At 41.1% G+C, this 26,040-nt stretch overlaps 2 protein-coding genes across 2 annotated transcripts; both read right to left on the bottom strand.

Moving 5' to 3' along the window:
* Window positions 1-1,078: 1,078 nt before the first annotated feature.
* ADAP2 (ArfGAP with dual PH domains 2) lies at window positions 1,079-7,974 on the bottom strand. The gene is made up of 10 exons (XM_030962365.1): window positions 7,828-7,974; window positions 6,668-6,798; window positions 5,883-5,974; window positions 5,675-5,760; window positions 5,227-5,336; window positions 4,427-4,573; window positions 3,616-3,699; window positions 3,144-3,206; window positions 1,872-1,949; window positions 1,079-1,288 (listed from the first exon to the last, which is right to left on the bottom strand). Exons 1-10 carry the CDS (start codon window positions 7,916-7,918, stop codon window positions 1,079-1,081), a joined length of 1,092 nt encoding a protein of 363 aa, XP_030818225.1. The 5' UTR covers window positions 7,919-7,974.
* Window positions 7,975-9,845: 1,871 nt separating this feature from the next.
* Window positions 9,846-25,799, bottom strand: ATAD5 (ATPase family AAA domain containing 5). Its single transcript, XM_030962296.1, has 23 exons — window positions 25,645-25,799; window positions 23,004-24,781; window positions 22,560-22,647; window positions 21,719-21,883; window positions 21,400-21,538; window positions 20,853-20,937; window positions 20,206-20,387; window positions 19,611-19,768; window positions 19,194-19,347; window positions 18,674-18,967; window positions 18,407-18,503; window positions 17,799-17,881; window positions 17,564-17,709; window positions 17,287-17,437; window positions 16,657-16,827; window positions 16,346-16,461; window positions 16,169-16,262; window positions 15,877-15,941; window positions 14,811-14,991; window positions 13,932-14,122; window positions 12,811-13,643; window positions 11,572-11,736; window positions 9,846-11,382 (listed from the first exon to the last, which is right to left on the bottom strand). Exons 1-23 carry the CDS (start codon window positions 25,714-25,716, stop codon window positions 11,304-11,306), a joined length of 5,487 nt encoding a protein of 1,828 aa, XP_030818156.1. The 5' UTR covers window positions 25,717-25,799; the 3' UTR covers window positions 9,846-11,303.
* Window positions 25,800-26,040: the final 241 nt, after the last annotated feature.

The raw sequence follows: 26,040 nt of genomic DNA, 5'->3' as shown, positions 1-26,040 counted from the left end.
ACTGGCATTGTTCCTCGTACAACTCAAAAGCTGCTGTTGATTTCAGGAGCTGCAGGATTAGGCTGTTTAACAGAATTGCTGAACCACCATGTGAGCTAGAACGAATGGGGTGTGTGGGGACTGAGCCTGGAACACAGGGAAGTTCATGGGAGCACACCAATACATAAAACTGCTGCACATTACCCAGAGCTGGACAATGAGCTGGCTGAGAAAGGCAGAATGATGAACCAATTCAATTCCTTTGCACTATTGGGCAAGTGGGGCTGAGGAGAAAGAAGAATTAGTGTCACTAATTCCTGCAAATATTGGCACTTCTCATTTCTGTAAAAAAAGAACTATTTCGAGTATCTCAAGACCAGCTGGCAATTGCCAGCAGAAGGTGGAAGCCTCACCAGAAACTTGGTCTGCAAGACTTCCTCTTGATTTGCAAAATAAGACCATCTGTAAAGAGAATTAAATGTGTGAATTACTTGCTGCTTGGTAGAACCAGATCTCAGACTTTGTCTTGAGGCATGGAACATTCAGTGCTCTGTGTCAGCCAGGGCAATCTCCATCAGCTCCTGCACACAGTGGTACCTGATGAGAAGGCTCCCCTCCAACACTGAACACCAGTCCTCATTCATGGAGTGTTTGCAAGCAAGTCACTGAAGAAAATACTTTTAAAACTTGCTTCTGCCTTTCAATGTTCAGTTTAATCAAGCTCATTAAGCTTCATCTGTTCCTGGGTGAGCCAGATCAATGTATGTTCATCCTTTACTCTTGACACATTCACTGGGGCACCCTGTGGAGTTGTGCTTTGGAAAAAATCATTGGATGTTGGATTTGCCACTCACATAAAAGCCAAACAGTAGAGACTGTTGAAAGCAAGGAGCTAGAAGAATCTGTGTGATTCCATTACAGGCCTGATTCCATTACAATATCCTCCACAACTTAAACTTGGCTTGTTTTTTTATTGTGCCAGAAATGTAGTGCTGTAAGAAACATTCATCCCACTCTGCTGAAAACAACCCTGTTCCTGTGTGGCCAGAAGCTGCAGCTAGGTGGAATGTAGCTGCCTGTCTGCTCCTCCCTGTGGACATCAGAGCTGGGTGATGACTCCATTCAAGGCATCCATCCACTCCCTCTGCTGCCTGTCATTGTCACAGATAAACACAAACTCTCTCACTGGCGTGACCAGAGTGATCACTGGCTTTTTCTTCTTCACCCAGACTTTCTGGGGCAAATCATCTCGTACTTCATATCCCTCATCCCTCCTTCCGATGAAAACCTGGCCCTGTGCAAATGCATCCTGGGAAGAAGGAGGCAGAAAACAGCCATTAGCCAGCAGAGAGTGGAGCTCCAGCAGACACTGCTCTGTCCTTTGACATGGAACAGGATCTGGGGATGCACGGAGGGGAACCAATGACACAGACTAGTGACACCAGCAGGGAACACACAGAGGGGCAGTTTGCACTCACAGGCATTCTAAGGAGGAGAAGGCAGGGTCCCACCCTCACAGAGCTGGTTGCTGGGTGTTCAGAAGGGGCAGGGAAGGACATTCCCATGGCTAAAACAGGACATTGGGGCTGTCAACTGGAATATTGCTCATCTTGGCTAAGGTTACAGGCACACAGGCACTAGGGCTGGGGGAGAGGGGGCATGAACACTACAGGCAGTAGCAGTTACTTTTAAAAGATCTTTCTCACAGCCACTGTACAGGCCAGAGTTCCCAACCAGCTCAGCTTCAGAGACATCCTTTGGCAAGGGAGATGGGCTCTTGAGGCTGGGCCTGCTCCAGTCTGGCAGAGCCACTGGAAAAGGTGGATGAGAACAGACCCTTCCTCCCCACCTGCTTCATGAAGGGGCTGTGGAACAAAGAACACTCCTCTTACCAGTGGATTTTTAAAGTACAGCAGGTTCCTTTCCTGAGAATCCAAGCAGAACCAGCGTACCTTAAAGGCCTCCTTCTGCTGCAAGGAAATGTTAGAAATTCTTTAAATATCCAAGTCTCAAAGCAGACTTTGGTCTATTCAAATCCCAGGACCACTTAAATGACTTGGAGCTGGAGTTCAGTTTTCTTCATTCCTGCAACTGCTAACAGGACTGTTGTGTGCAGCCCTCAGCTCTCTCTTCTCCCTGGGCTCAAAATACAGATTTACATTCAATGACAATCCTTTGGGCAGGGAAGTAATCAAACTAACAGGATTAAGGAAGTTGCATGAAATGGATTGAAAGCACTGCAGAGAACAACCCCTGAGTGGTGATAGTGAAGAGAGTGAGCAATCAATTTCAACAATCTGATCAGGGAGGCTGTCCCTGGAATTTTGGGTGTACAGTACTCGTTGGTTTTTTTTGGTGCTAATTCCATCAGCTACACTTACCTGACCATTCCTGAGCTATTAATTGCTCCAGGCTGAACTGAAGAGGCCTCTTCTAGGACTCAACTCAGATTAAGCAGAATTTAGGCCTCAGGAGGAAAACACAAAATCTTTCATGCTCTGTGCAAATACCTGCAGAAGAGGTGTTGGAACACTGGCACAAGCTGAGCCAAAACCCAGCATATTCAGTATCAGCACTGCACTGCTGCACTTTATAATAGGACGTGGCTCATGCTTCACTCAGAGAAGAGCAAGGCAAGAAGTGGCTGTGTTCAAACAAGACCTCAGATCTTTATCTCCTCCTTCAGCAGTGCCCAAAACCCTGCTCTTCTGTTCCAAGAGTACTGGCCCAAACACTTCCCACAATAAAACAAACCAAACTATTGGCTTCACTGTAGAGAAATTTGCTCAAATGATAATTTGCTGCTCTAAGTAGATGTGACTTAAGTGCAACGGACTCTTAAGTGAAACAGAGAAGTAGGGGAGGTCAGCACATCATGTTCTGCTGTAGCAGGAGCTGCAGTTAGCAGATGTAACAATCCATGTGGTGTTGTGTAATAGCACTTTGCATGTCCATTGACAGCTAATCCACTTTGCTTACTCCTCAAGGATTCTTCTTCCCGATCTTATTTTCCACACAAAATAGAACGTGACAGGTTTGAATATGGTTTCTTTTATCAACCCAGGAAGCAGAGATTCACTGATCCTACAAGTCAGGATCAATGCACTTCCAAATATTCTCTATCTGGAATGATCCTGTTTGTGTAATGCCAAATATGCACTTACTTTTGGTCCTGTTTTCTCCATATATCCTTCTTTGACAAAACTTCTTGTGATCCTGGGTATGAGCTAGGAGAACACAAACACAAAAAAAGTCTGTGTCTGTCCCAACCAAAACCAGGACAGGCTGTCTCATTCAAGATTGCATTTCTGCTCTGTTTTTGTGAAAGTTAATCACCATCAATTGTGGCTTTTGGGGTCTGGGATTTTTTTGGCTGCTTGGTAAAAGGAAGTCTGAAGAAGGAACAGAATATTTTTGAGAGATTGCACTGTGTAAGAATCACATGGAGACTTTAAGGCCTTAAATGCCAACCAAATTTTTTCATGTTATTCAGTGTGGCCTTTCCTTCTACCTCTTCTGTCCATTCCCTGAACCCAAGTGCTGCTTTTTAAGCACCTGACTCTGTCAGAAGTAGTGAGAAAATGTTTTCCCATGCTATATTTGGCTAGACTGCTTCAAGCCCTGTTGAGTTCTCACCTCAGGCTCAGGGACATTTGGGAAGGTTGTTCTGAGATAATGGTAACGTGCTGCCCGAATAGCATTGAACCAGTCAACAATCTCCTGGGAAAACAGCAAACACAGACATAAAGATCAACAAGAACAATAAGAGCACTGCTTCTCCAAAATGCTTTTCTCCTTCCTTGTGACCTCTTTGTAAAGAGGTACTTTCTCCCCAAGGGGCAGAGAGAGTCAGTGATTTATTTGTCCCAGACACCTGAAAAACATTGACCCCTGAAAATAATTTAAGAATGCCCCTCCTGGGAGGTCCAAGACATTCTCAGCATGGACAGTCTCCCAAGTGTGTATACACAGGCTTTTTCAGTTGATTCAGTTATGGGTTGCTTAAAAACCTCTACCTGGAAAGACACAAGAACTCTGGTGAAGGAAGAAACAGAAGTCTAACAATATCTATAGAGATACCTTTTAAAATTATCATTGCTGCCTTGGAAATAATGTAGAACAATATTCTCTATGCGTGCCAAAAATTTAACCATTAAATTGTAAAAAAACCCACATAAAACCATGAGGCAGTACCCTACAGAGATTTACATCCATGCACCACTTCAGACTATCCAAAGGGTGAGGTTGAATATATGCCCCAACAGAAAAGGAGCAGGATGCTACAGTTAGATGCTACAGTTAGGAGTATCAAATTCTGCAACTTGTTATATTCTACAAGTCTTAGTGATGCCAACTAAAACCGGATCTAGCAGACACAGTAACTCTTCCAAAATATAGATCCAACATCTAAGCATCTTGCTTGCTCCAGAATCTCCATTATATTCACCTTTCCACTTTCGTGATAGACAAAAAGGTTCCTTGTTTGACCATCTGTGATGTATGTGATCTGCAGCCCATGACTGTGTCCTATTTTCTCCACCTGGAACATTGCATTCAGAGTCTCAAGGCTGATAACGGCTTTTGGAACTTTGGACTGTGAAATGAAAAGCATCACTGTATTAAAGTGTTCTCAGGGAATGCATTGCAGGACAGATCAGCTGTATGAGACCTAGACCCCTACTGAGAAGAAAGCAGACATCCTAAAATATCTGAACATTGCATATACCTGAAACATAAAGCCTTAACTACATGCAACATAAAACCACTTAGAAAAATTCCTTCAAAAATGCTGGATCACTACTGAAGAGGGCTGGGTGTGCATTGCAAGGGAAAGGTCTATCTCCAGCCTCCCAGTTAGAGAACAGCTAGCTACAGTCTCTCACAGATAGGAGTCATGAGAGAACCCTGCTGCAGGAGCTGATGAGAGGATATTCTGGTAATGTAAGAGGTAACAACTGCCAGCAGATCTCTTCTTTGTCTTGCTATTCAACTGCCAGTACCCATTTCCTTTGTTCACTAAGAAAGAGGAGGCTGCAAGGTTGAGATAAGGGAAGAGAAAAAGAACTAAATCCAAAATTGCCCAATATACCACATATGTTAAGGGAGAAACTTGTCCACTCCTCTAAGTACAGGCTGGCCACAAAACTAGAAACAAAGCTACTTGTGCTGGGTTTTGCCCAAAAAGAGCAAGGTCTGAGGGTGGGTGTAGACCTGCTACCTATGGCCAGCTCTGACTAAAGAACTCACTTCTTTGGTGTAGTACTTCATCACCCCTTCCTTTGCTGACAGGAGAAACTGCCTCTTCTGGAACTGTCTGCGTCCCTTCCCAAGCTTCCAGAGGCATCCTTCACGGCTGCCTGCAGAGCAGACAGAAAAGTGTCAGAGAAGGGTGGCACAAGGGCAGGAGTATTTAGCTAAGGGTGATGTGGCACAGTTTCAAGTCTCTTCTCCATCTGAGAATTTTTCCCTCATGAAAAAATAAGTGGAAGAAATAGAGAACTGTAAGATCTGAATATACCCTTGCACTTGTGTAAGTGCCTTTTCTTAGGAGTTTCTTCTCAAAGCTAGACTCAAAGCAGTGACTGCACATCCAGCAGTTCAAATGTGACAAGCCAGCCTTAGTGATCTCCAAAGCTGCCAACAGGACATTGTGCTGTTGGCCTTGAGGCTGAGACCTCACTGACAATCCTTTTACCTGCAGAACAGGGATCCTGGCAGACTCCAGTGTCAAGAAATTCTCCACGCTCATATTTAGCTCTAATCCATTGCTGTCTTAAAACCCTGAAAGAGGAAAACATGGATAAAGCTGATCTGTCTTTACTCTAGCTTCAGCAGCCAGCCAGGGAGACCTGAAAGGGAAGCAAATGCAAAGGTCTGCAGCAGTGAATACACCATCAACTTACATGCAGTCATGGGACTTGGGGGTGTAATAGAATGGAGGGACCTTTGCCTCATATTTAGCTTTGGCCCAGAGATTCCCATGATTCCTCATAAACTGAAATACAAAATAAATTACAGTTAGGTGTGCCACTGCAAATCAACACTATGTCATAAACATAGAATGAGACTTGTATCAAAGGGAGTGCTGCACTTTTTTCGGAGTCTTGCCATAACTTTCAGAGTGTATTTACATACATTTATCAATTCCCTTTGGCATGATAGTTTGCTGGTTTTAGGTGGATGCACCTTTTTCAGTATTTACAGTTCTGAACCATTTGTGAAAAAATACAAACTGTGGTTGTTGATGAAAAGAACAAAAGAAAATTAGGAGAAAATTTATATATGATCTCCCCATTCCTTCATCTCCTCCCAGATATTAACTGTGATTGTATTATTAACACAATTAAACTGAATGCTGAGAGGCTGAACCAAAATTTAAGAAGAGTATGTTGCTTTCTTAATTGAACATACTACCAGGAAATATTTGTCGGTTTCTAAGCCACAGGAAGAAGTTACTGTGTATACAAAAATACACATACATACCATAGACTGTTAGGAACATGGTGGGCAATGGCACCCACCTATCAGTGACCTATCAGTGTGATTTGATCGAGCAGGTTATAAAAATCCCCTACAGTAACCCATGCAGTTAACACGGCTCTGTTGCACTGTCCGTGGTGGATGGCACAGGAATTACATGGCAGGGAAGGTTATGAAATGTGGAGAATTATTACTTTTTCCTCTATACCTCTATTAAATTTCTCTCCCAGAAGTCAAGCCGAAGGGATTTGACTCTGCTGATTTCAGGAAGATTGCGATGAATTCCAGAGCAATTCAAACAAATGAATATTCCAAGTTTGTAAGAAGCCCACTCTGGATCTAGATAAAAACACAAACAATCAATTAATACACAGGAAAAGGCACATCCACTGGCAAGGATGAAAACCCACATCGGATGCATAGCCCAGGCTTCACATCTAGTAAAGACCTCGAATCCCACCCCACTGTTTATGGCTGTCACTTCACTGTGTTTGGGGGAACAATACCTGCTTTCTCCAGTGAACGATGTGGGCCCTGCGTTTCTACACTCTTTAACTGCCTATTTGATTTAAAATTAAGGTGACTGTGCAGGCAGGTGAGAGGTGATAGAAAAGCTCAGCTAATTATTAGTTCTGCATGAAAAGCTGCTGTTGCTGAACTAACAGTGGCAGGAAGGTGCCGACAGTGCAGCCTATGGAGAGTACAACGGAATACAACCACCGACAGCGCGGGCTCTGTCCGTGTCCGCGAAGGCTCCCGCTCTTGCTGCTGCTACATCCCCTGAAGCAGCTTTGACAGGTGCATCCCTACAGGCATTGAGCGTTCTGGCAGGACCATTTCCTTGGCTTGCGCCACCGCCCACTTCTCCCTATCACGCTAAACAGAAGCAACTTGTCGCCTTTTTCAGCTCCCGCTGGCTCCCGCCTGACCCACCCGAACGCGCACGGGCGCCAGCGCGGCGCGGGGGCTCCGCCGGGTTTTGCGTGCTTTTCCTGCCCCAACCCTTGCGCACAGACATTCCCCGAGCTAGAAGTCACCCCACGCCCCCTCCTCCTCCTGCAGCCTCGTGCCCTGTCCACAAATAACCCGGGGAAGCGCCTGGTGCTGAGGTCGTTTGCCGTCCCCGGCTGCGGTTCCCTGGCCCCGCGGGGCTCCCCGAGAGCCGCGTCCCCGGACCGGCCCGCAGCCGCCCTGCGGGACGCGGAGCGAGGGGCGCGGCCGTGCCCCGCACGGACCGAGCGGACCCAGCTGCGGACCAGGACGGCCGGCGCCCATACGCCGCCACGGCCCGAGCCCCTCGTCACGGCCGCTGTCCGCTCGGCAGCGGCTCCGGGGGCCGAGGGGCGCTGCCCGGCCGAGCCGCCTCACCTGGGTCCCCGCAGTCGGCGCAGCGATCGTTACCGGTCCCGGCCGCCCTCTGCAGCTCCAGCAGCAGCGCCTTGTTGTGGTCGTAGTCCATCGCCCCCGGTGCCCGGCACGGAGGCTGCGGGAGGCTCGGCCCAGCCGGCAAATGAGGAACCCGAGCGGCCCGGGACGCCCCGTCCCCTCCCGTCTCCTCCTGCCGGCGGCTCGGGGAGCGCGGCCCCCCCGGCCCGGCCCGCGCCCCGCGGGCACCCGCCCACTGTCCCTGTCCCGGCCCGGTCCCCGGCAGCTTTCCCGCAGAGTCGGAAGGTCTGCGCTGACAGTCCATTACTAAGGGGCCGTGTCCAGGAGGGTTCGTCCGCGCCCTCCAGGTTTGCCTCAGCCCCGGCTCTCTGTAAAAGTTTACAAAGCTCGCTGGGGAACAGAAGGGCAGCGGCGCCCCAGACATCGACCGAAAAAGCCCCGGTACCGCCGGGGCAGGCGAGTCCCGCTCTCCCAGCGCAGCTCTGCCCCACTGCGAGCGCTCAGCACAGGCTCTGAGGGGGCTCGGTGACACCAAGCAGTGCCAGAAAAGCTCTGCCCACGCAGATCAACACAGGGACAATACAGCATTTCAACCCTACTGAAAGTGTTCCTCTTCCATGATAAAGCAAATGCCAAAAAGTCGTGCCTTAATATTCTGTTTATCTAAGACAAAATACAAATATTCTGTTTACCTAAAACAAAAGACAAAGAGAAAAATTTGAGACAAAGATTTTCAAGGTTAATTAATTCAGAAAAAGATTGAGGTATTCAAATATTTTTCTAGTTTCGAGTTAAATTTAATTTGCATTGCTATAGTGCAGTAGTAGACACAATGCTTCTTTAGTGAAGTTTATCTACACTCTTGTAAAAACACTGTAATTTTGTAGATGAATAAACGCTACACTAGACATGTATTAGCAGTTCCAAGTACTGAAACTTTTTTCCATCTTTTATGGAAGATTATGCCTTTTATTTATTTGTAACTATTGTGAAGTTATGAAATACACAGCAGCAGAATATCTGAAAAAGTTGTTCAGCTACTTACATAGAATCTCTTTTCAGCATTCTCCCTCTAGGAACTGTTGCATACTGGAATGTAAACGTGGATTTAATTTTCCACAGGTAATCTTGCAAGCCATAGACCAAAGCTTTTTGCTAGCTTAATTTTTGTAGTGTCCTTACAACTCCTGTGGAATAAAAGGGACATTTTGTATGACATTTGGGGAGTGGTCTTGCTCTTTAAGGGGTCCTTCCCTCCTCAAACTTCTATTATGCAGTAGCATTAACACAGTCTAAGCCTTTGGCTCATTCTTGCAACCCTAACTGCTTTTTTCTACATTATTCATGGGATGGTAGAATAATGTCACCTAATTTACATCCTGGAAAGCAATACTGGAATGACAGTAAAGAGAAAAAAAAGCTTGAAACTTGGTTGAGATTTCCCCAAGAACAATGTTGTTGGTTTTGGTGTTAAGTTGCTGTATACCTACTAATAACTGCTGCTTGAATGGGAGAGAGTCATTGTGAAACTCCAGGGTTGTTTTTACTTCTGATTTCAAGACACAGAAGTTAGCTGGAGGGGCAGTACATAAAGGACTAACCAGGGCCCAAACTATTGCAGGAAAATATTTTGCATCAAAAGTAGGCAAATTTCACAGTACTGGAATGGAGCTTGTGAAGCATTTCCTTCTAAGCAGAGTTAGTCAAAACCAGCCCCAGGTCCCTCTTCCCTCAAGCCCATCCCTCCTGGAAACTTGCTTTATTCTAGCATACAAAAGATGCTTATACCTGATGCATAAAATCCAAAGGTGCTAACTTATTAGAACTCAAATTATCACACATGGATTATCCTTCATTCAGAGCTTAAAGTGATTTCATGTGGTAAATGTCTGATCAAGAAGGGAAATACTTGAATTCCACCTTACCTTGTGGACACCACAGCAGATTCTGTAAACAACTTCTTAAGGCAGTTATTAAAACCAGAGCTGACTTCAAAAGAAGGTAAATTGTCTCTCACTGCTTTCTAACTTGGGTCTTTCAAATTATCCCTGAATTTCCCAAAACACTACTGCTTTATAGGACTTGTTTCTGGTTTATGGAGGTCTTCACTGTAATCTAGTTAGATTGATAGTGCCCTTAGAAAGCAGTGAACAGATACACTTTTACTTTATTATTTAAAAAAAATTAAAAATGTTATTTATTTTTACAAATCATACAGGAGAAGCATAGACTGTTGATACAAAAAAATCAAGCCATGAAGATTTTAACAGTCACCACTGTTATTTTGATAATTCTGGACAATGGAAAGAGTAAACTATAAAATGATCTACAATGCAGAAGTTTAAAATAATTTACTGTTTCCATAAATATTTCTAATTCCTGAACATCTTTAACTAACATGGAAAATGTAAGATGAGACCAGAACCAGGAAATGCCTTCCTTATTTTTACAGAGACACTGAGGTAAGTGGAGCACCACTGCATGGCAGCAGTCTGACTCAGTTTGAGGAACAAGAACAGTCCAACTGCAAAGAAAAGACAGGAAAGTTCATGGCTGAACTAATTCCAGTTTTAAAATCCTTTAAAAATATGTTTCAGGACTTTTACCTTTCATGCAACAGAAACATTGAGATTGTAGCAAAGTCTCACAAATTTATTGTCATATAAAAATGGGTTCAATCACAAATAATCAGGCTGAAGTCTTGTCAAATACAAAAAAAGAAGCTTAAGAATAGAACACAATATACAAGACTAGAAGTAGTTAAATATTCCTGTACCCAAAGTAACGCTGGGATAATTGTTATTTACAAAATCTTGCCTAAATCTCTTGAGACCATGTTGAGCTACAGTAAAAATTTCTCTACCTTTTTAGGAGATTAACATGCAGATCTGACAGCTGTAAACAATGAAAGGAATGTATACAAATATATGTACATTGAGGCATAGTGCTTTGTAAGGACTTTGTTCCCTATGGTCAAAGTGAAGAGTTGCTTTCAGTCATTTAGACTTTGGAGGACTTGTTGCACCCTCTCTGTGCCCCCTCCCATCTGGAGTTATTTATCATTTTAGCTGCAAATTCAGAAACAAACTTGTTTGAACAAAACAGTTGCCTCAGAAAACAGCAACTTTGCTGTGGAAGTTGTGACAGTTGGTTGTTACAAAAGGACTTCTTGCTACGTGATCCACAAATTAGAGAGAAAGAGAGCAAGAAGTTCCCACTGAATAGTTTGTGCATTTAATATTATGAATGCCCTTACTGGACAAGCACCAAACAAACCCACATGTCAGCTGTGGAGAGCAGTATAATGACAACAGATATATACATTATTTTAAATAATTATAAAAATTTAATATACAAATGACTCTGAATATACAATAATGTGGTAATTAAAAATACCCCAAACAATCTATGGTGAGAATACCACCATTAGGCACAAAGTATTTCTGGTGTTGGCAATTTTAAGGGAAGTCCAAAGACAGACCATTTATCGTTTGTCTGGGTATTTCAAGATGAATCCCTTCAAGATAATGCAAGAACCTATTAAAAGAAGTAAAAAAGATTGTTAAAGGAACAAAGTTATTTCCAAATATAAGGCAACATTTTTATTATTTTGAGAGACAAATGTCCACCTTCCTTGCCTAGAATTATTTGACAAAATATTTTATTAAAATCCTTAACTACCTTCTATAATTAAATGTAGCAAGATTTAGGAAACCCCAAACTTACCTTCTTTTAGTCTTCCCTTGCTCTTTAAGCTTCTCAGACCTACAGATACTGCGGAGAGTGGGGAGGTATTCAAGGGTACTGGCTTGCTTATTGCCCAGGTTTAAAGGACTTCTGGAAAATACAGTTTTGATGACAGCCAGCCTCTTCTGTGCTTTTTTGTGAATGCTAAAACAGAGAACAAAGCTTTATTGTTTCTTTTTCAAGAATGCACAATGATGATTTTATTTCTTTAGGATCAAAGCCCCTGGTTTAAAACTCCATTAAACTGATATCCAGAAGTGCATCCCAATGGATCAGATGTCTGCAGCTTCTAATTGTGTGCTGCTTGCACAGCATCACAAAGCTGCACCTGGACAGAAACATCAGGGCCAGCAGTTTGTTTGGCCGAAGCTCTTGTCTTAATCAGGAGTCTGATCTGGTGAGCTCTTCAGTCTAGATATGGATGTGAGGTTCAGTACAACCACAACTGAAGGCATCTGTGGTCTTCAAAAATAAAAAGCATTATGCAATTGGTATTTGCCAGAATATCAGTGTCAGGTCCAGTGTCTAACCCATGACAAACTTGGTTACAGGATGTATGGTCTGATCCATTCTGCCCTTGCTCCTCTGGGATTTACAGAAGAAAGGCTCTAAGCCATTTTCCTGTTCAGACCCCTGAATGGGCTTTAAATACCCATTGTGCCAATTTTACCTATGATGATTTATTTATGTCAAAAACAATGTTTCATACCCACACTTGATAGTATTCTTTGGTCTTTTACAATGTATTAAAGGTTATTCTTTTTTAGCATAAGTTACTACAAAGAATTTACTTTGGATTTTGTTAGGTCTTCATCAAGCAACACCTACCAACACACTTAACATGAGTTCTGCAGGAGCAGGTGACATTTGGTAGTTGCAGAATCCCATCTGTCTTGAAAAAGCCATTCCTTTAGGGTTCTGTTATTCTTTTGGGGGTGGTGGTGCTGTTTGTCCATTTTTTAAATAACTAGACTAAGGTTAGCATTCCTGAACAACATCAGAGTCAGGCTGTTCAAGAAAAGTCACTTTTTGCAGATTGACAGGAAGTTAATTTAAGGTTGTAAAAGCACAATGAACAATATATTGCAGTGTTTTCAGGCACAGTGTCATAATGGTATGAATGTGTATACATCAAATCTGAAACAGTCCTACACCCTGGGAAATGCTCTGCTTGACAAATAACTGCATTACACTCCAGAAATATTAACAAAGTCTTACCTTGAATCAGCTGCCTGACTGAAGGATATGCAATTCCTTGTGTTTGAGAGAGGCAGAGTAAGTCCCTTCAGCTGATCACTTTCAGGTGTTTTACTGATAGTTGAAAAGGATTCCAAATTTTGTGAAATATTAACAGAACTTTTAGTGAAGCTGAGTGCTTCAATAGCTGCCTTTATTTCACTACAGCTCTGGGAATTCCACCAATCAGTATTTTCTATACTGAACTCATCACAAAGACCATTTCTGATTTTGGCATTTGTCCAATGAAAACCTTCACTTTTAGAAAACTCCAGTGGTTCCCTGATGGTAGTGTTTACACAGCAATCCAGGAAGGACATGTTTTCCACAAACTCAGTCAGTGAATTCAGACACTGAAAAACAACTGCAGACCTTCTTTCATTTACTGAGGTTTTAGTTTTAACTTCTTTTTGTTCTTTATGCACCAACAATTTTGATTCCTTTTTACTCACTTGGACACATGATTTAGGACTGTCTGATGGCAAAGTTATGAATTCAGCTGAATAGTTCAGCTCAGAATCAAATAAGTCACTATCATCCAATATCTCAAGCCTTTTCTGAACCTTTGTCTTTTTAGACCTTTTTCCAGGGCTACTCTTCCTAGAGCAAGAACTGCCAGTAGATCTGTCTTTTGAAGAAACTACAGTAGTCCTTTCAAATATAGACTTTGAGGCTTCAGACTGGTTTGACAGAACTTGCATTGGTAAGGGAAGAATAAGTTCAAGATTGCTATATACAAAATCCACATGCTTCATCTGGAATTCTGTGAGAAGCTGCATCAATTTATTCCATTCCTCCATAGTTGTGATTTTGTGCTGTAAAATAATAATATGAAAGCTCTATCAGCATATTAAAATTATTTCTTAAAAATAAAAATGTTATTACAGAAAATCTCACACTCCTGGCTAATGCTTATGAAGTGAGGGACTGTTTTGTTTGTAGGAGACCACCCCAGTTCAGAATGTACCTAACCACAGAATTCTCTAACTTCTACAACAAACCTTTTCAGAGGTTTGCTTTTAAGATGATGCCATTCCTGGTGATGGTTACACTCAATTGTCTGGCAATCATTCAAAGTATTACCAAGTCAGCTACAAAAATACCTTTAAAAATGTAAACAAATCTTCTGAAGGCAAGAGGATGTTCTTAAGGCCAAGCAATGTCTCTACACAGCCTGTATCACATTTTGGAAACTCCTGAAGATGTGAATCATCAGCTTGAGAAAAATCCATCTTGGAATCCTTAGACTTTGGAGGATGAATGACATTATCTGCCTTCCTTGTCTCTTCTTCTCCTGCACAGAGATAACAGGCTTTACTTGAAAGGGAACAACTGCATCATTAAATTGATTTTCCACCTCTTTGCCTCGATTCCTGGCACAAAGGATGCTGTGTCACCTTTTGCTGTGGTGCTGAAGGAACAGAGCAGCTCAAATGAGACATCCCCATTTCCACATCACTGCTGTCAGTGTTACCAACCTGCTCTCCTGCTTCCCAAGTAACCTTTGAAGGAGGCTGTGCCTCACTTGTCTCTCCCTGTCACTCCCTCATATCCCTAAACTCCTCCTGAATCCTTTGGGATCAAGTTCCTACCCCTGCCTGCTTGCCAGCTGTGCCACTTTTATCCCTTTTTCAGTTCTGCTTCTTCTAGGTGAATTGCCTACCAGCTATATGGATAAGGAACTGCATACTCTGAGGAAAATTACTACTGGTTCCCTTCTTTGCCTAGTTCTGCTACTCACAACATGAAATGGATAGTAGGTACCATAATAGGAGGCAATAACACCCTCAAAATTAAGTTCCTTATGCATTAATACAAGGCTTTGAAGTAGCTAAAAATAGCAGAAGCATTCCCCCACCCCCCAAATTTAGGGGTCTTACAAGAAGTTACCATTCATTCATACATGTCTAAGAATGCTTCTATTTAGTCAAATTCATATGAATAGATGGATATTTTTTAAAGATTAAATTAAAACAACATACCATGAGGTGCCAAATGCTTCTCTTTCAAGCATCCACCTCCACTTCTAACCCAGAACTGTAAGTACAGGACACTTTGTCTGATATCACAGTTATTTGTGGTCAGGAGAGCCGCCAAGTCTTTCACATCTGTCCATAGGTTCTCAGCCAGGCACAGAGCTTGGAGGTAGCTCACAGAGTTTATCTAAACAAGAGTTACACACAGACCACTGAAACAACCCCTGTCAATAACACTGCAGGAAGTCACATAAGAGCAAATTATTCTATTTATGCTTGTAATACAGTTTGCCTTTTAATACAGAAGATTAATTTATTAAATTAGATTACAGTTAGATTAAAACCTGTAAGGAAAAGCAAGCTACCCAATGTATGTAGCCTATGTCGGAGAATTAAGTTAAATTTAGAAATAATTAAAAACAAACACACAAACATATTCTGCTTATGGTCCTGAGGCTACCTGCACCTTGCTTTTACTGAACTATATTCATTTTGAAGGTTTTTCTTGCATTCTTTCTTTTAACTCTGCCGCCTAAAAGTACAACAGGTTTTCTGTTTCACATTAAGAAATTTCCCCTTCTCAATATTTAGGTCCTTCTGATTCTCATTTATTTAGGTTTTTCACCTAATACATAGCTGCAAATAAAACTATTTGCTACACAGAACCCTAGTGTTTACATTAAAGGATTAACCCACAATACTTTTTAAATAACTGCTATACTTTTTAATGAATGAACCAGTACTAGCATAATCAACCTCCAGATCAGAGCTATCAAATATTTATCTAAATACATTCTACAAACTAAATTAATTGATTAAGTGATGTTCTTATTGTAATTCTCAGTACCACTAAATTGTTTGGAAAATAAATCTTCCATGCCAGTAAAACAGCTCCTACATGTAAAGATAAATACATCCTACATATCCTTACATAAACCCCAAAGACATGTCTGTCTCTGATCAAACAAGTATGTTACAACAGAAATATATAAACCTACACCAACATTTAAATTTCAAACTGAAATCAGCTGATAATTACTTGCTTAGGATGTACCTGCATTTCCAGACTTACCAAGGAAGGAGTTTTAAAGTTGATCTCTTCAAAATAGCCATCAAACATTAAACTGAATGTTGGATCTATAAAGAGAGATCAGTGAACTGTCATGACATTATGTCAAACCCAGTTATTTTCTTTATCAATTAGAGCAACCAGTACCTTTATTCAAACACTCAAATACTTGCCTTACAGTCTCCAGTCATTTAATTTTGCATTTAGGAGCAGTATTCAACCATCACAATTTACAGCCTCTAATTAGAAGTGGCTCTTCTGTCTGTAAAGCCTTACTGTCACAAACACTACTCACCATTGGTGGTAAGAATCACAGGTCTCTTTGCAGTTGCCATGAATGTCTTTATTGCACTTAGAAATCCTGCATCTTCATCAAATATTATATCCACCTACAGAAACAAACATAGCATCAATAGCTTGAGCAGCAGTTACAAGCTGTGAACAGTCATAGTATATTTCATGTGAATTTTACCTCTTCAAAAAGAATGAGAGATGTTGCACTTTTCCTGTTGTGTTCTCCTCCTTCTTCTTTGTTTATCGACGTAATTTGAGTATCTTTCTTTACTTCCAGTGAATTCTGAGTATTTCCTGCAGATGGATGAATAATTGAGCAGGAAGGGAGTGAAACCATTTAACGCTTTCCACGTGCTGGCTTCAAAAATCCCCCATGTATCAAATGCTTAGAGAATCTGTTCTTTTCTCCACACAGCTCCATACATGCTACGTACATGGTGCAGCATTTCCACCTCCAAAGGTAATTTCTTATTAAAAAGGAATACCTACCTCCAGTTTTTTCTTCAGATGTTGCTTCTCCATCAACACCTTTACATTTGGCAGAAATTTTGAAGTAGTTTGTAAGTGTTTTAGAGGGCAAGCTTCGTTTTAATCCTGCTCCTTTGGGTGACAGTGGCGGTTTTCTTGGAGAAATAACTTTCTTTGGAGAATACAATTTTTCTGCAAGGTATGTTTTATATTAAACTTCATCTGGAGATATAATGTCAAACTGATATTTCTCAGACAAATTTAAAGTAAAACCCATTTTTTATCTATGGCAAATGACAGGTTTACTGTGCTGATTTTTTGCTTGTTTTCCTTTTCTCTTGTTATAGGAAAAGCTTTCTGTTCAACTTTCTATTCAAATGCCACAGCACTTGCTCCACCACTGCAGAAATAACGTAATCAAGAGTCAGTATTTTAATAAAGTCATTATTTCATTTGGTCTGTAGCTGTGTTAACCAACAGACCAGTTCTTACTATTATGGCCAGGTAAGCTAAATCTGCCATCTTTCTAAAAACAACTGATATCTAAAATTTGTTTTGGGAATTCAGTCTTTAACAACCTTCTCCCCTTTGTAAAACCCACCCCGTAATTCAGACCAAACAAAGAACCCCACATAAGAACACAACACTTACTTGGTGACTTGGTAGTGCTACAACTGTTAAAAAAGCAAGGCTTGTGTGCATTCACACCTTTTTTGTCCACTTGATGAGACTGAGTAGCTTCTTTCAGCTGAGACAATATCTGTCTCCCACTACGCTGGCAAGAGGCATTGACTTCAAATATCTGCAATGGTATTGAATTTACAAAAAGAAAGAAAATTAAATTGTAGACATCTTGTATTACAAATGCTTTCGTATCATGAGCTATATATAAGAAAAATGCACTGAGGACAGAAAGAACTCCACAAACCTTAAACCCAAGCTCCTGAGCACAAGCATACACTGCAGCAGTTTTCCCCACTCCTGGTGGGCCAGTTATCAGAACTGTATTGCAAAGGGTTGTCTCTTCCTCAATATCAGATTTACTATCTTTAAAGTCAAGGCTGCTTAAAGAATCTGTAGAATTATTAAAAAGAAAATAAAGGATTACTGTTATTTTTTGCCAACTTTCAAAAAAAGAGAAGCTATATTAATTCTATCAGTACCTTCTAGCTCTTTGTCCTCCTTTTCCCTTTTCTGATTTCGTTTTTCTTCCAAATCAGCTCTCTTTTTCCATTCTTTTAACCAACTATAAAAGAAAGAATGAAAACAAGAATAAAATTGCTGGTGAATTAAGTGAACCAAATTAAGATGGAACAGAACAGAACTAGGGGACATCAGCCACTTGTTACCCCACAGAAATCTATCAAGTCCTTTCAGATAAAAGCGAAAAAATGCTCAGGATTTGATTCTTCTGTAAAAAAGGTTTCCTTTTTCATTCTACATTCTGTTAGTTGACTGGTATAAAAACAAGTCATTTGGTGAACTACTTATTCACTCATAATTCAGTGTTGTTTTGTCAGATGAATCTTTAAATTCTGTGTAAGAGCCACACCAGTAACTTAAGCACACACAGAAAATTTAACTGAAAGCACAATGTGTTAGGTGGAATTTAGTGCTAAATTCATGTGAAAAGCAGACAGTACAGCAAGGTCATGATCAGGATGCTTGTAGGGAAGTACAGACAAGTACTGCTCTCTCAGTACTTGAGCATTATCAAGTAACGTAAGGTTTTGAGTTATTTTAGGAATGGATCCATGTTCCAGCTTCTGACCTGTGTAGCCTTTCAATTTCTTTCTTGTTCCCTACAAGTTCACTGGAATCTTGAGGCTGATATTTTTCTGTCCAGAGCATGTCTTCCTTTTCCACACCTACAGAAACAATATTGTCCATTTTTAAAGTTCTTCATGCAACAGACTTGATCACATCTAGCAGAGTATCAGGACTAGATTTGATTTTTGCATCACAGTGGAAAGCTGACATAGATCACACATACCCTTCCTCAATGGAAAGATTAAAATGAGACAGGAAATGCAGTTACCTGAAAGTGCACTTGGATCTGATAAACAACCACTGCCTTCTGTCACACTATCTGGTTTCTGGGTCTTGTTTTTTCCCAAGTGTGTGGCTTGTCCTGTCTCTGCCTGTTTTTCTCCAGATATGGGAGGAATAAGGCTCCTGGAAACTCTTGATTTCATCTTAGCCTCAGTACCTTCAAGTTGTTTTCTTCTTTTTGATTTGCGATCTTCTGTTTCTTTCCTTTTCCTCTTTGTTTCCTTCCAATTGTCAGGATGTTTCTCAACTGCATCAAGATTTGCAGTGCCATCTCTGATTTCTAAGAAAAAAAAAATTGCATCCATTCAAAATTTCAGGCCAAGTCCATTACTACTGTACATTTGCTTTAACCACATTTGAAGAATTTGGTCACAATAACCTAAAATGTGAGGATCAATGTATTTCCAACAACAGTATTCCTTCAGTAATATATTTTTTAAAATTCCCAGTTATTTTTTAATGCCAGAGAGAGTGAGGGTGGTTTTCTCCCTACACAGATTCCTAACCTTGGGTGCTATTTTCCAAAGCCAACCGCTCTGTTTGCTTTTTCAGGAACCTGGAGTAGTATTTTCTCACTGGAAACTGAGGATTAGAAGCCACAATCTCATCTAGCAAATCCTTCTTGAATGCCTCAGGAAAAGCTGGTCGGTGGCCTGAAAGCTGGAATACACACACAAAGAATTACTCAAAAATTTACACAGTATGCTTTGCATAATTTAAACTGGTCATAGCTTGATAAATGGAGAGATTAACAGAAACTGATGAGAACTGTCTAATGGTAAGATGCAAAATGGGTAACTCATACACAGGGAAATTAAAAAAACCCCACAAATTACAGGACTGAAACAAATTCAAACAACAGGATTTATTAAAAACATAACTCCAAACAGGTATCAAAATGATTTGAATTTTAAAGTACTCACCACAGGTGCAGAACCATTTCCAGCTTGTTTTGAATTCACAGTGGAAAATTCACCAAGTGAGAGAGTGATTTTTGTGATGTTGGTGACTTCAGTACTCAGTTCCCTCAGCTTAGTTAATAGAGGACATGATGGTGATTGCAATTTCCACATTGGAGAACCTACAAAAGAACCCCCATCAAAAACAAAACAAGAGTTAACTTCTATCCTAGGGAAAAGAAATGGGCTGGTCTTCTCTCTTTTGTGAAGTCTTTTGCCTTTGTCAGAAGGAAATGGTTTCTGCCCAAATCAGTCCAACACAATCTTTATTCTCCAAATTGGAACTTAACAGACCAACTGTTTTGACTAAGTATAAAGAATTTTGCATCCTTACCCACGTATGTATAGACTACTTTAGCATCAATTCAATTTGTAAATTTTGTATTCAAAAACATCTTACTGGAAGCTTCAAGTTTTGTTCTCTTACTGAGACACAAAACAAGAGGAAACTCCCACTTATTCCAGTCCTAAGCTGTTCAAATTTTTTCTTTTCTGCACAGATTCCTCAGAAATTATTATGTATATTTGAACAAAACCCAAAAACTTAACACAAGCTTACAGTCATCCTTCTGCTGTACATGGACAACAGTCTTAAAACAGGAACTTGCAAGGGAGTATGCTTCCATTGCTGCTGCCTTCTTTGCAATCTGCCTTTTCAGCGATTCTGGCAATCCACTCATCAGGAATTCACGTTTTGCTCTGAATGGATCACCATCTTGAGAATTTTCAGATGCATCTTGGCTTTAATGAAAACAGAAAAGAAAAAGAAAGAAAAGAAGATAGAATTAGTAGAACTTCCAGCTATACAGGGCTGAATTTAATCACATTGTCTTCCAAATGAGTTGAAAAGAGTCTTTCAGAACTGCTGAAATTAATTTTAATGTGGTTAGTTTGAAATTAATTCTGTGTTAAAAATTTTAATCTAAAAAAAATTTCTTTGGTTTTGTATTTTTATATGCAATTTGGGATTTCTTTTTAATCATCACCAACTACATTTCCAGACATCTAATATGGTTCTAAAATGGTTGAAGAACTCTCCAAGAAACCCTAAAATTTTGCAAGCGGATTAAAATACTAACCAGTATAAAAGTAATGAATATTTATAGCACATTTCAGTAATGTATTTAAATCTGTAAAATGAGAGAATGTTAAAATAACCTTGAAACGTATTTTGGTTTTTAAGCAACTGCACTCTTGAAAACTGACCTGCTTTCATCAAAGATCACAATTGGTTCACCTGCAGAGTTTGGAGCATTTTTGCGCAGGCAGGAAGGTGGACATCTCAGTTTCCCTTTAAAAAGGTAAAAAAACTATTATTAGATTAGCACTCATACAAGATTCTAACCTTACTTCTGTGTTAACTACCAGTATGTTCCATTTAACATCATCAGGAAATTTCCTTTCCTTAAGGGAAAGTTGAGTATTTTAACAAAACTCATTATAGCTTTGTTTCTAATTATTTCCTCATATAGCTGCTATTTTCTACCATTAGGAAAAAAAAGGAAACACAACAATACATGGTATATGTTGACAATTTTTCAAATAAACAGTTTTCCCTGAATGAAGAAAAAGCAAAACAACACATGTAAATAACCTCTGCACTATTAATTCATAAAAAAAGGGAAGGTATATATTGGAATATTATACAAGATAAATCAGAAGAAAAGATTAATATACTGCAAAGGCAGCTTTATGAAATAAAGTTACAATAGTCAGTAATAAAAAATAAACACCTTCAGTAAAACTCAATTACCATTTGAGTTCTTTGCAACCTTCAAGTTTTTAGACTTCTTCCCCAAAACATCATTTAAGCTCCGAAGTTTCTTTTCCTTCACACTCTGCTCTGTAGCAGTGACATTGTCCATGTTTGAACCCAGAATTATTACTGATTCCTAGAGGGAAAGCAGATCAAGTAAGAAAGGAAACTCAACCTCTCCTCCTTTATTAACAATACACTGCAGATATCTACCTTAGCTTGCAAACATTTCTTGTAAAGAACAAGTAGGAATCATTTGTGCTGCTTATATCAAGAACAAATATATAAAAATGTCCCCCCCAAAGTACAGCCTTACATCACTTTCTTCTAATTTCTTCTTCTCAGCAAGAGCTCGCTGTCGAGACGAGCGCCTCACAGGAGCTGCTGAGTCTTCACTCACTTTGGATCTGTTCTGCTGTATGGCCTTTGCTTTTTCAATCAGCTGCTTTGCTTTAGATCTGTTTTTAGAAGTGGAGTTTATCTGTTAACAAAGAACAAAAAAACTGAAATAGCAATTAATAGCACTCTTCACTAAGTACTTTGCATACAAACATAATTTTTCGCTTTCATAGAAATAGGGAACTGTTGCAAACTTTCACTGGTATCAAAAAGAAAATGAAATAATTGAAAGAACAAGAAAACCAACATGGTATCAACAGTTCTCCAAAGGGAGTGAAAGCCCTGCAAGGAGATCCCCAATTTTTTCATGGAACTGATATGGGCAGTGACATTCTTAAGTCTCAGTTGTTCTGCTGTGCCCAAACACTACTACAAATCACTGCATCATTTAGGTTGGAAAAGACCTCTGAGATCATCAAGTCCAACCTCTGGCCAGTCATTACCTTGTCAAATAAACCATGGCACTAAGTGCCACATCCAGTCATTTCTGTATCCCATCCTGCAGCTCAGGAGCATGCTATTCTATGGGATTTTTCTGTTATGAAAGGTGGATTTTTACTAAAAATACATGTTTTAAGATCTAAGGTACAGGAAAGTATCTCAAATTTCATCATAAATCAGAGTATATTCCCTTTCCATAGGGCAGCTGGGAAGTGTCATATTGTATTACACTAGATTATTACACAATACTGAATACACCACAATTATACCCATACAGGAAATGACAAAATACTGACACCAATCGTTACATAAATTACCTTTGTGTTTTTGGAGTGAGACTCTTCATTTTTCACTGCTTCAGCTCTATTTGATTTTGTAGCTGCCTTGATACGTGTAAATCTCATTCTAATTGGGAAAAAAAATATTATGAAATTATCACTGGTTAATAAAGGGAAATGTTACTCTCAATTTAATTTTCAAAAGCCTTTAAAAATACAGTGCTGTAAATAGAAGCAATCCCCCAACTGGTGAATGAGGTTTTTTTGTTGTTTAGTTGGGATTTTTTTTGGTTTTTTGGTTTTTTTTTTTGATGTCTTAGTATAAACACATTTATAGTCAGTTTTGATTCCTCTCTATTTTTACCCACTATGATCAGTATCCATGCAACTTTGATATACAGTCCATTAATATTTATGTCTTGCTTTCAAATACTTGCATACAATTAATGGGCAAAAAGGCAGAATATACTCTAAAAGGTTTACCTTATTGGGCTGTTTCCATCAAAGGGCACAGTAATCACCTCAGCTCTGTACATGTTGCTTTTCTTGCAGGATTGTCTGTGTGCTTTTGGGGTGGAAGTCTCTAATGGGCAGGCACTTAATTCATCTGCAGAACAGGCACTTCTGGCCTTGGGCTTTTTAGGTGTAACGTTTGTTGATGTTTTGGTTTTCTGCTGCCTTAAACTCCTCCTTAACTCATTCACTTCTGGACTTGATGAAATTATTACATCTAAGTTGTTTTCCACAGTAACAACATTAGCACCTGAATCCTCTTCTCCAGTATAATTGCTGGTGTTAGAGACATCAGTTTCCTTAGTTTCTGAAGCCTTCTTTCTTCTGCTTCCTTCTTTCTGAACCTTGCTAGATTTTCTGGGTTTAGTTCTATTGCTTTTAGGTTTAGAATGTGTACATTTGTCCACATAATCTTCTGGTACCCCGCTTTCTAATCCTTTATTTGAAGGAATGACATCTTCAGATCCCTCTTTTTCTTTTGAGGACTTTGCAGCAGCTTGCTTTTGTTTTCCAGATGCCTTTTTAACTCCACTTTTTGTTACATCTGCTGTTGGTTGTCTAAAAGCTTTCATGAACTGATGCTTTTCTTCCTGAGTACATTTTGGCCTCAGAGAATCTGCCCCTCCAGTCTCCAGTACAGCCAGCTCCAATTCCTCCTCCTCAATAACAACATTGGATTTTCTTTTCTGAGTCACCTGTTCAGTTTGCTCACTGTCCAAGAGGGCTGGGCTGCTTTCTCTTTCCCCTACACGACCCTTCTGCTTCAAAAAAATGGAAGCTATTTTCCTAGAGCCTTTCTGCTCCTTATTTGAGGGAGATAATCTGGGGGGAATGGAATGAACTTGTGCAAGGACAGTCACTGTTCTGAGCGGCAGCTGCTGGGATTCCTCACACTTCTCTGGGTCACTAACACAATCACTTTTATCCATTTTATTTGCAGCACCAGAAGTGTCAGTTGCTGGCTTTGTGTCTTCAACATTATTTTCTCCCTGACTTCTCAAGAAGTCCTCAAATGACACTGTTATTATACAATTATTTACCTGGGATGTCCCATCATCCATACGAACCTCAAAACTGGAATCACCAATAGCAGCATCACACTCTGCTACTGTATTTGTCTTCTCTTCAGTTTCCTTTTTATATGTTTCATTAATCTGGTTTTCCAATGAAGAGCTTTCAGACAGATCAGTATTTACTTTGTGCTTCCTTTTCCTTGATTTTTTTATCCTATTTTTTGATCCATTTGTTTCACAACCCAAGTTTATTGCTTTTTTTCTGGAGGGGATAACGTTTGGGAAGTTCTCTCTTTGATCGTTATCTTCTGCTAATTCTCCTGCACATTTTTTGTCCACTAGAGTACAAGAAGCAATAAAGTCATGACTGCCTTGTTGCAGTCCTGTAGTTACTCTGCTGTCATCACTACTAATTTCTATTTCAAGGTCATTCTCAGATTCTTTCATTTCTTTTGGCATATTACTTAAATTACCTTTCTTCCCTTTTCTCTTCCGCTTTAAAGATGGCTTGAAGGATGATTTACACTCTTTTTCATCAGTGTCCAACAGTGTTTTATTTTCTCCAGCTCCTACTGGGAATGCAGCATTCTCAGTTGCAGGTGTCTTTTTAAAATAATCCAAGATATTGTTGGATTTTGGTGATGACAATGCTTTGTCCACTGGTTTTGTTAGTGGTGAAAAATACCTTGTGATTGTTTCTGCAGAAGCATCTTCCTCTCGCCGCTTCTTGCATGGCTGTAAAAGGTCCAACACAAATCTTAATTTTAAAAGACTTAAGATGACTCATATAGAACTTTTTCAGAAGACAAAAATGCATGTTAATGTGCTCAGACTGGGCACACATCCACTAAATCTCCATGTTTTCAAAGGCCATCCAAGCCTGAAATATTCTGTCCTTTCAAATAAATAAAAATCCTGTTCTGAAGCCTTGACATGGTCAAAACTGAACGGGATCACAGAGTCTTCAGAACAGCTCTGCAGATATTTCACAATACTGGAAGTCTGAAAGTCTAGGTCAATTCAGATATTAACCTTGAGATGTTCCCCAGAGCATTTGTGGAGCATTTAAGAGGGAATTCCAACATCCCTTATAAAGGTCTGATCCTACCGTAAACATCTGACACAGCTTAGGAAGATGGTGTACCTTTAAGAGTACTTAAAGAAAATGAGCACAAGATAATTGTTATCTCGTATAATGACTCAAACCATGAAAGAATATTTACTTCTACAGCTCCAAGAAAGACTTTGATTCATAAAGACTTTTATAACTCCCTGTTTACCAGAAACTGAACTCCTCGGAAATGAAACCCTCTGAAGCAGAAAACGTCTCTTCCCAAAGCCCCTCGAATGCGTTTAATGACAGCCGGGCCCGCGGGGCTGCGCCGAGCGTCAGCAGCGCCCGGGAGCCCGGGCCGGGGGCGGGCGGCCCCTCACAGCTCCGGGCGGCCCCTCGCAGCTCCCGGCACACCGGACGGGCCGTGCCAGGGCAGGACGCCAAAGGGACGAACGCCAAAGGGGAGCGAAGGCCAAAGGGGCGCCCCCGCCAGCCGCAACCCCTCTCTCCGCCCTCACAGCGCGACCCCGGCCCGCGTCCCCACCTGAACGTCGCCGTCATTCCCGGGGAGGACGGGGGAGGCGGCCGCCGCGGCCACGGCGACCCTGCCCACCATGCCCGGCTGCTGCGGGCGCGGAGCCCTCCCGGCTCGCTCGGGGTGGGGGAAGCGCGGAGCCCTCGGCCCCGGGCGGTGCCTCAGGGGCGGGGCGCGCGCCGCCGCCATGGCCCCGATGGCGCCGCCTGACGGGCGCGCGCGCCGGGCGGGCGGTAAAAGCGCGCGCGGGACCAGATTCGGATCCTCCGCGCGGAAAACGGGGGGCGGGGCCTCAGGTCGCTCCCACGTGACCCGCGTCCGCTGACCAACAGCCGCCCGTTGTCCCCGGTCACGTGACGCGGACGGACCGGCGCGCGGTCGCCCCGCCCCTTCTCTGCCGAGGCC

This window comes from Camarhynchus parvulus, chromosome 18 (genome assembly GCF_901933205.1).
Source record: "Camarhynchus parvulus chromosome 18, STF_HiC, whole genome shotgun sequence".
Taxonomy (NCBI): Eukaryota; Metazoa; Chordata; class Aves; order Passeriformes; family Thraupidae; genus Camarhynchus; species Camarhynchus parvulus.
Note: the sequence above shows the minus strand (reverse complement) of the source record. Positions and strands in the feature narration are given on the sequence as shown.

What these genes read in the sequence shown, in the direction of transcription:
- ADAP2 (XM_030962365.1), bottom strand. Translation starts at nt 7,918, where the DNA reads ATGGACTACGACCACAACAAGGCGCTGCTGCTGGAGCTGCAGAGGGCG. An exon ending in GGGAGAGAAATTTAATAGAG is followed by an intron (nt 5,975 to 6,667) that starts GTATAGAGGAAA and finishes TTTGTATTTCAG; the next exon opens with TTTATGAGGAATCATGGGAA. An exon ending in CCCAAGTCCCATGACTGCAT is followed by an intron (nt 5,761 to 5,882) that starts GTAAGTTGATGG and finishes TTCCTCTTTCAG; the next exon opens with GGTTTTAAGACAGCAATGGA.
- ATAD5 (XM_030962296.1), bottom strand. Translation starts at nt 25,716, where the DNA reads ATGGTGGGCAGGGTCGCCGTGGCCGCGGCGGCCGCCTCCCCCGTCCTC. An exon ending in AGATCCAAGTGCACTTTCAG is followed by an intron (nt 18,504 to 18,673) that starts GTAACTGCATTT and finishes TTGTTTCTGTAG; the next exon opens with GTGTGGAAAAGGAAGACATG. An exon ending in CTCAGGAGCTTGGGTTTAAG is followed by an intron (nt 17,438 to 17,563) that starts GTTTGTGGAGTT and finishes ATACCATTGCAG; the next exon opens with ATATTTGAAGTCAATGCCTC.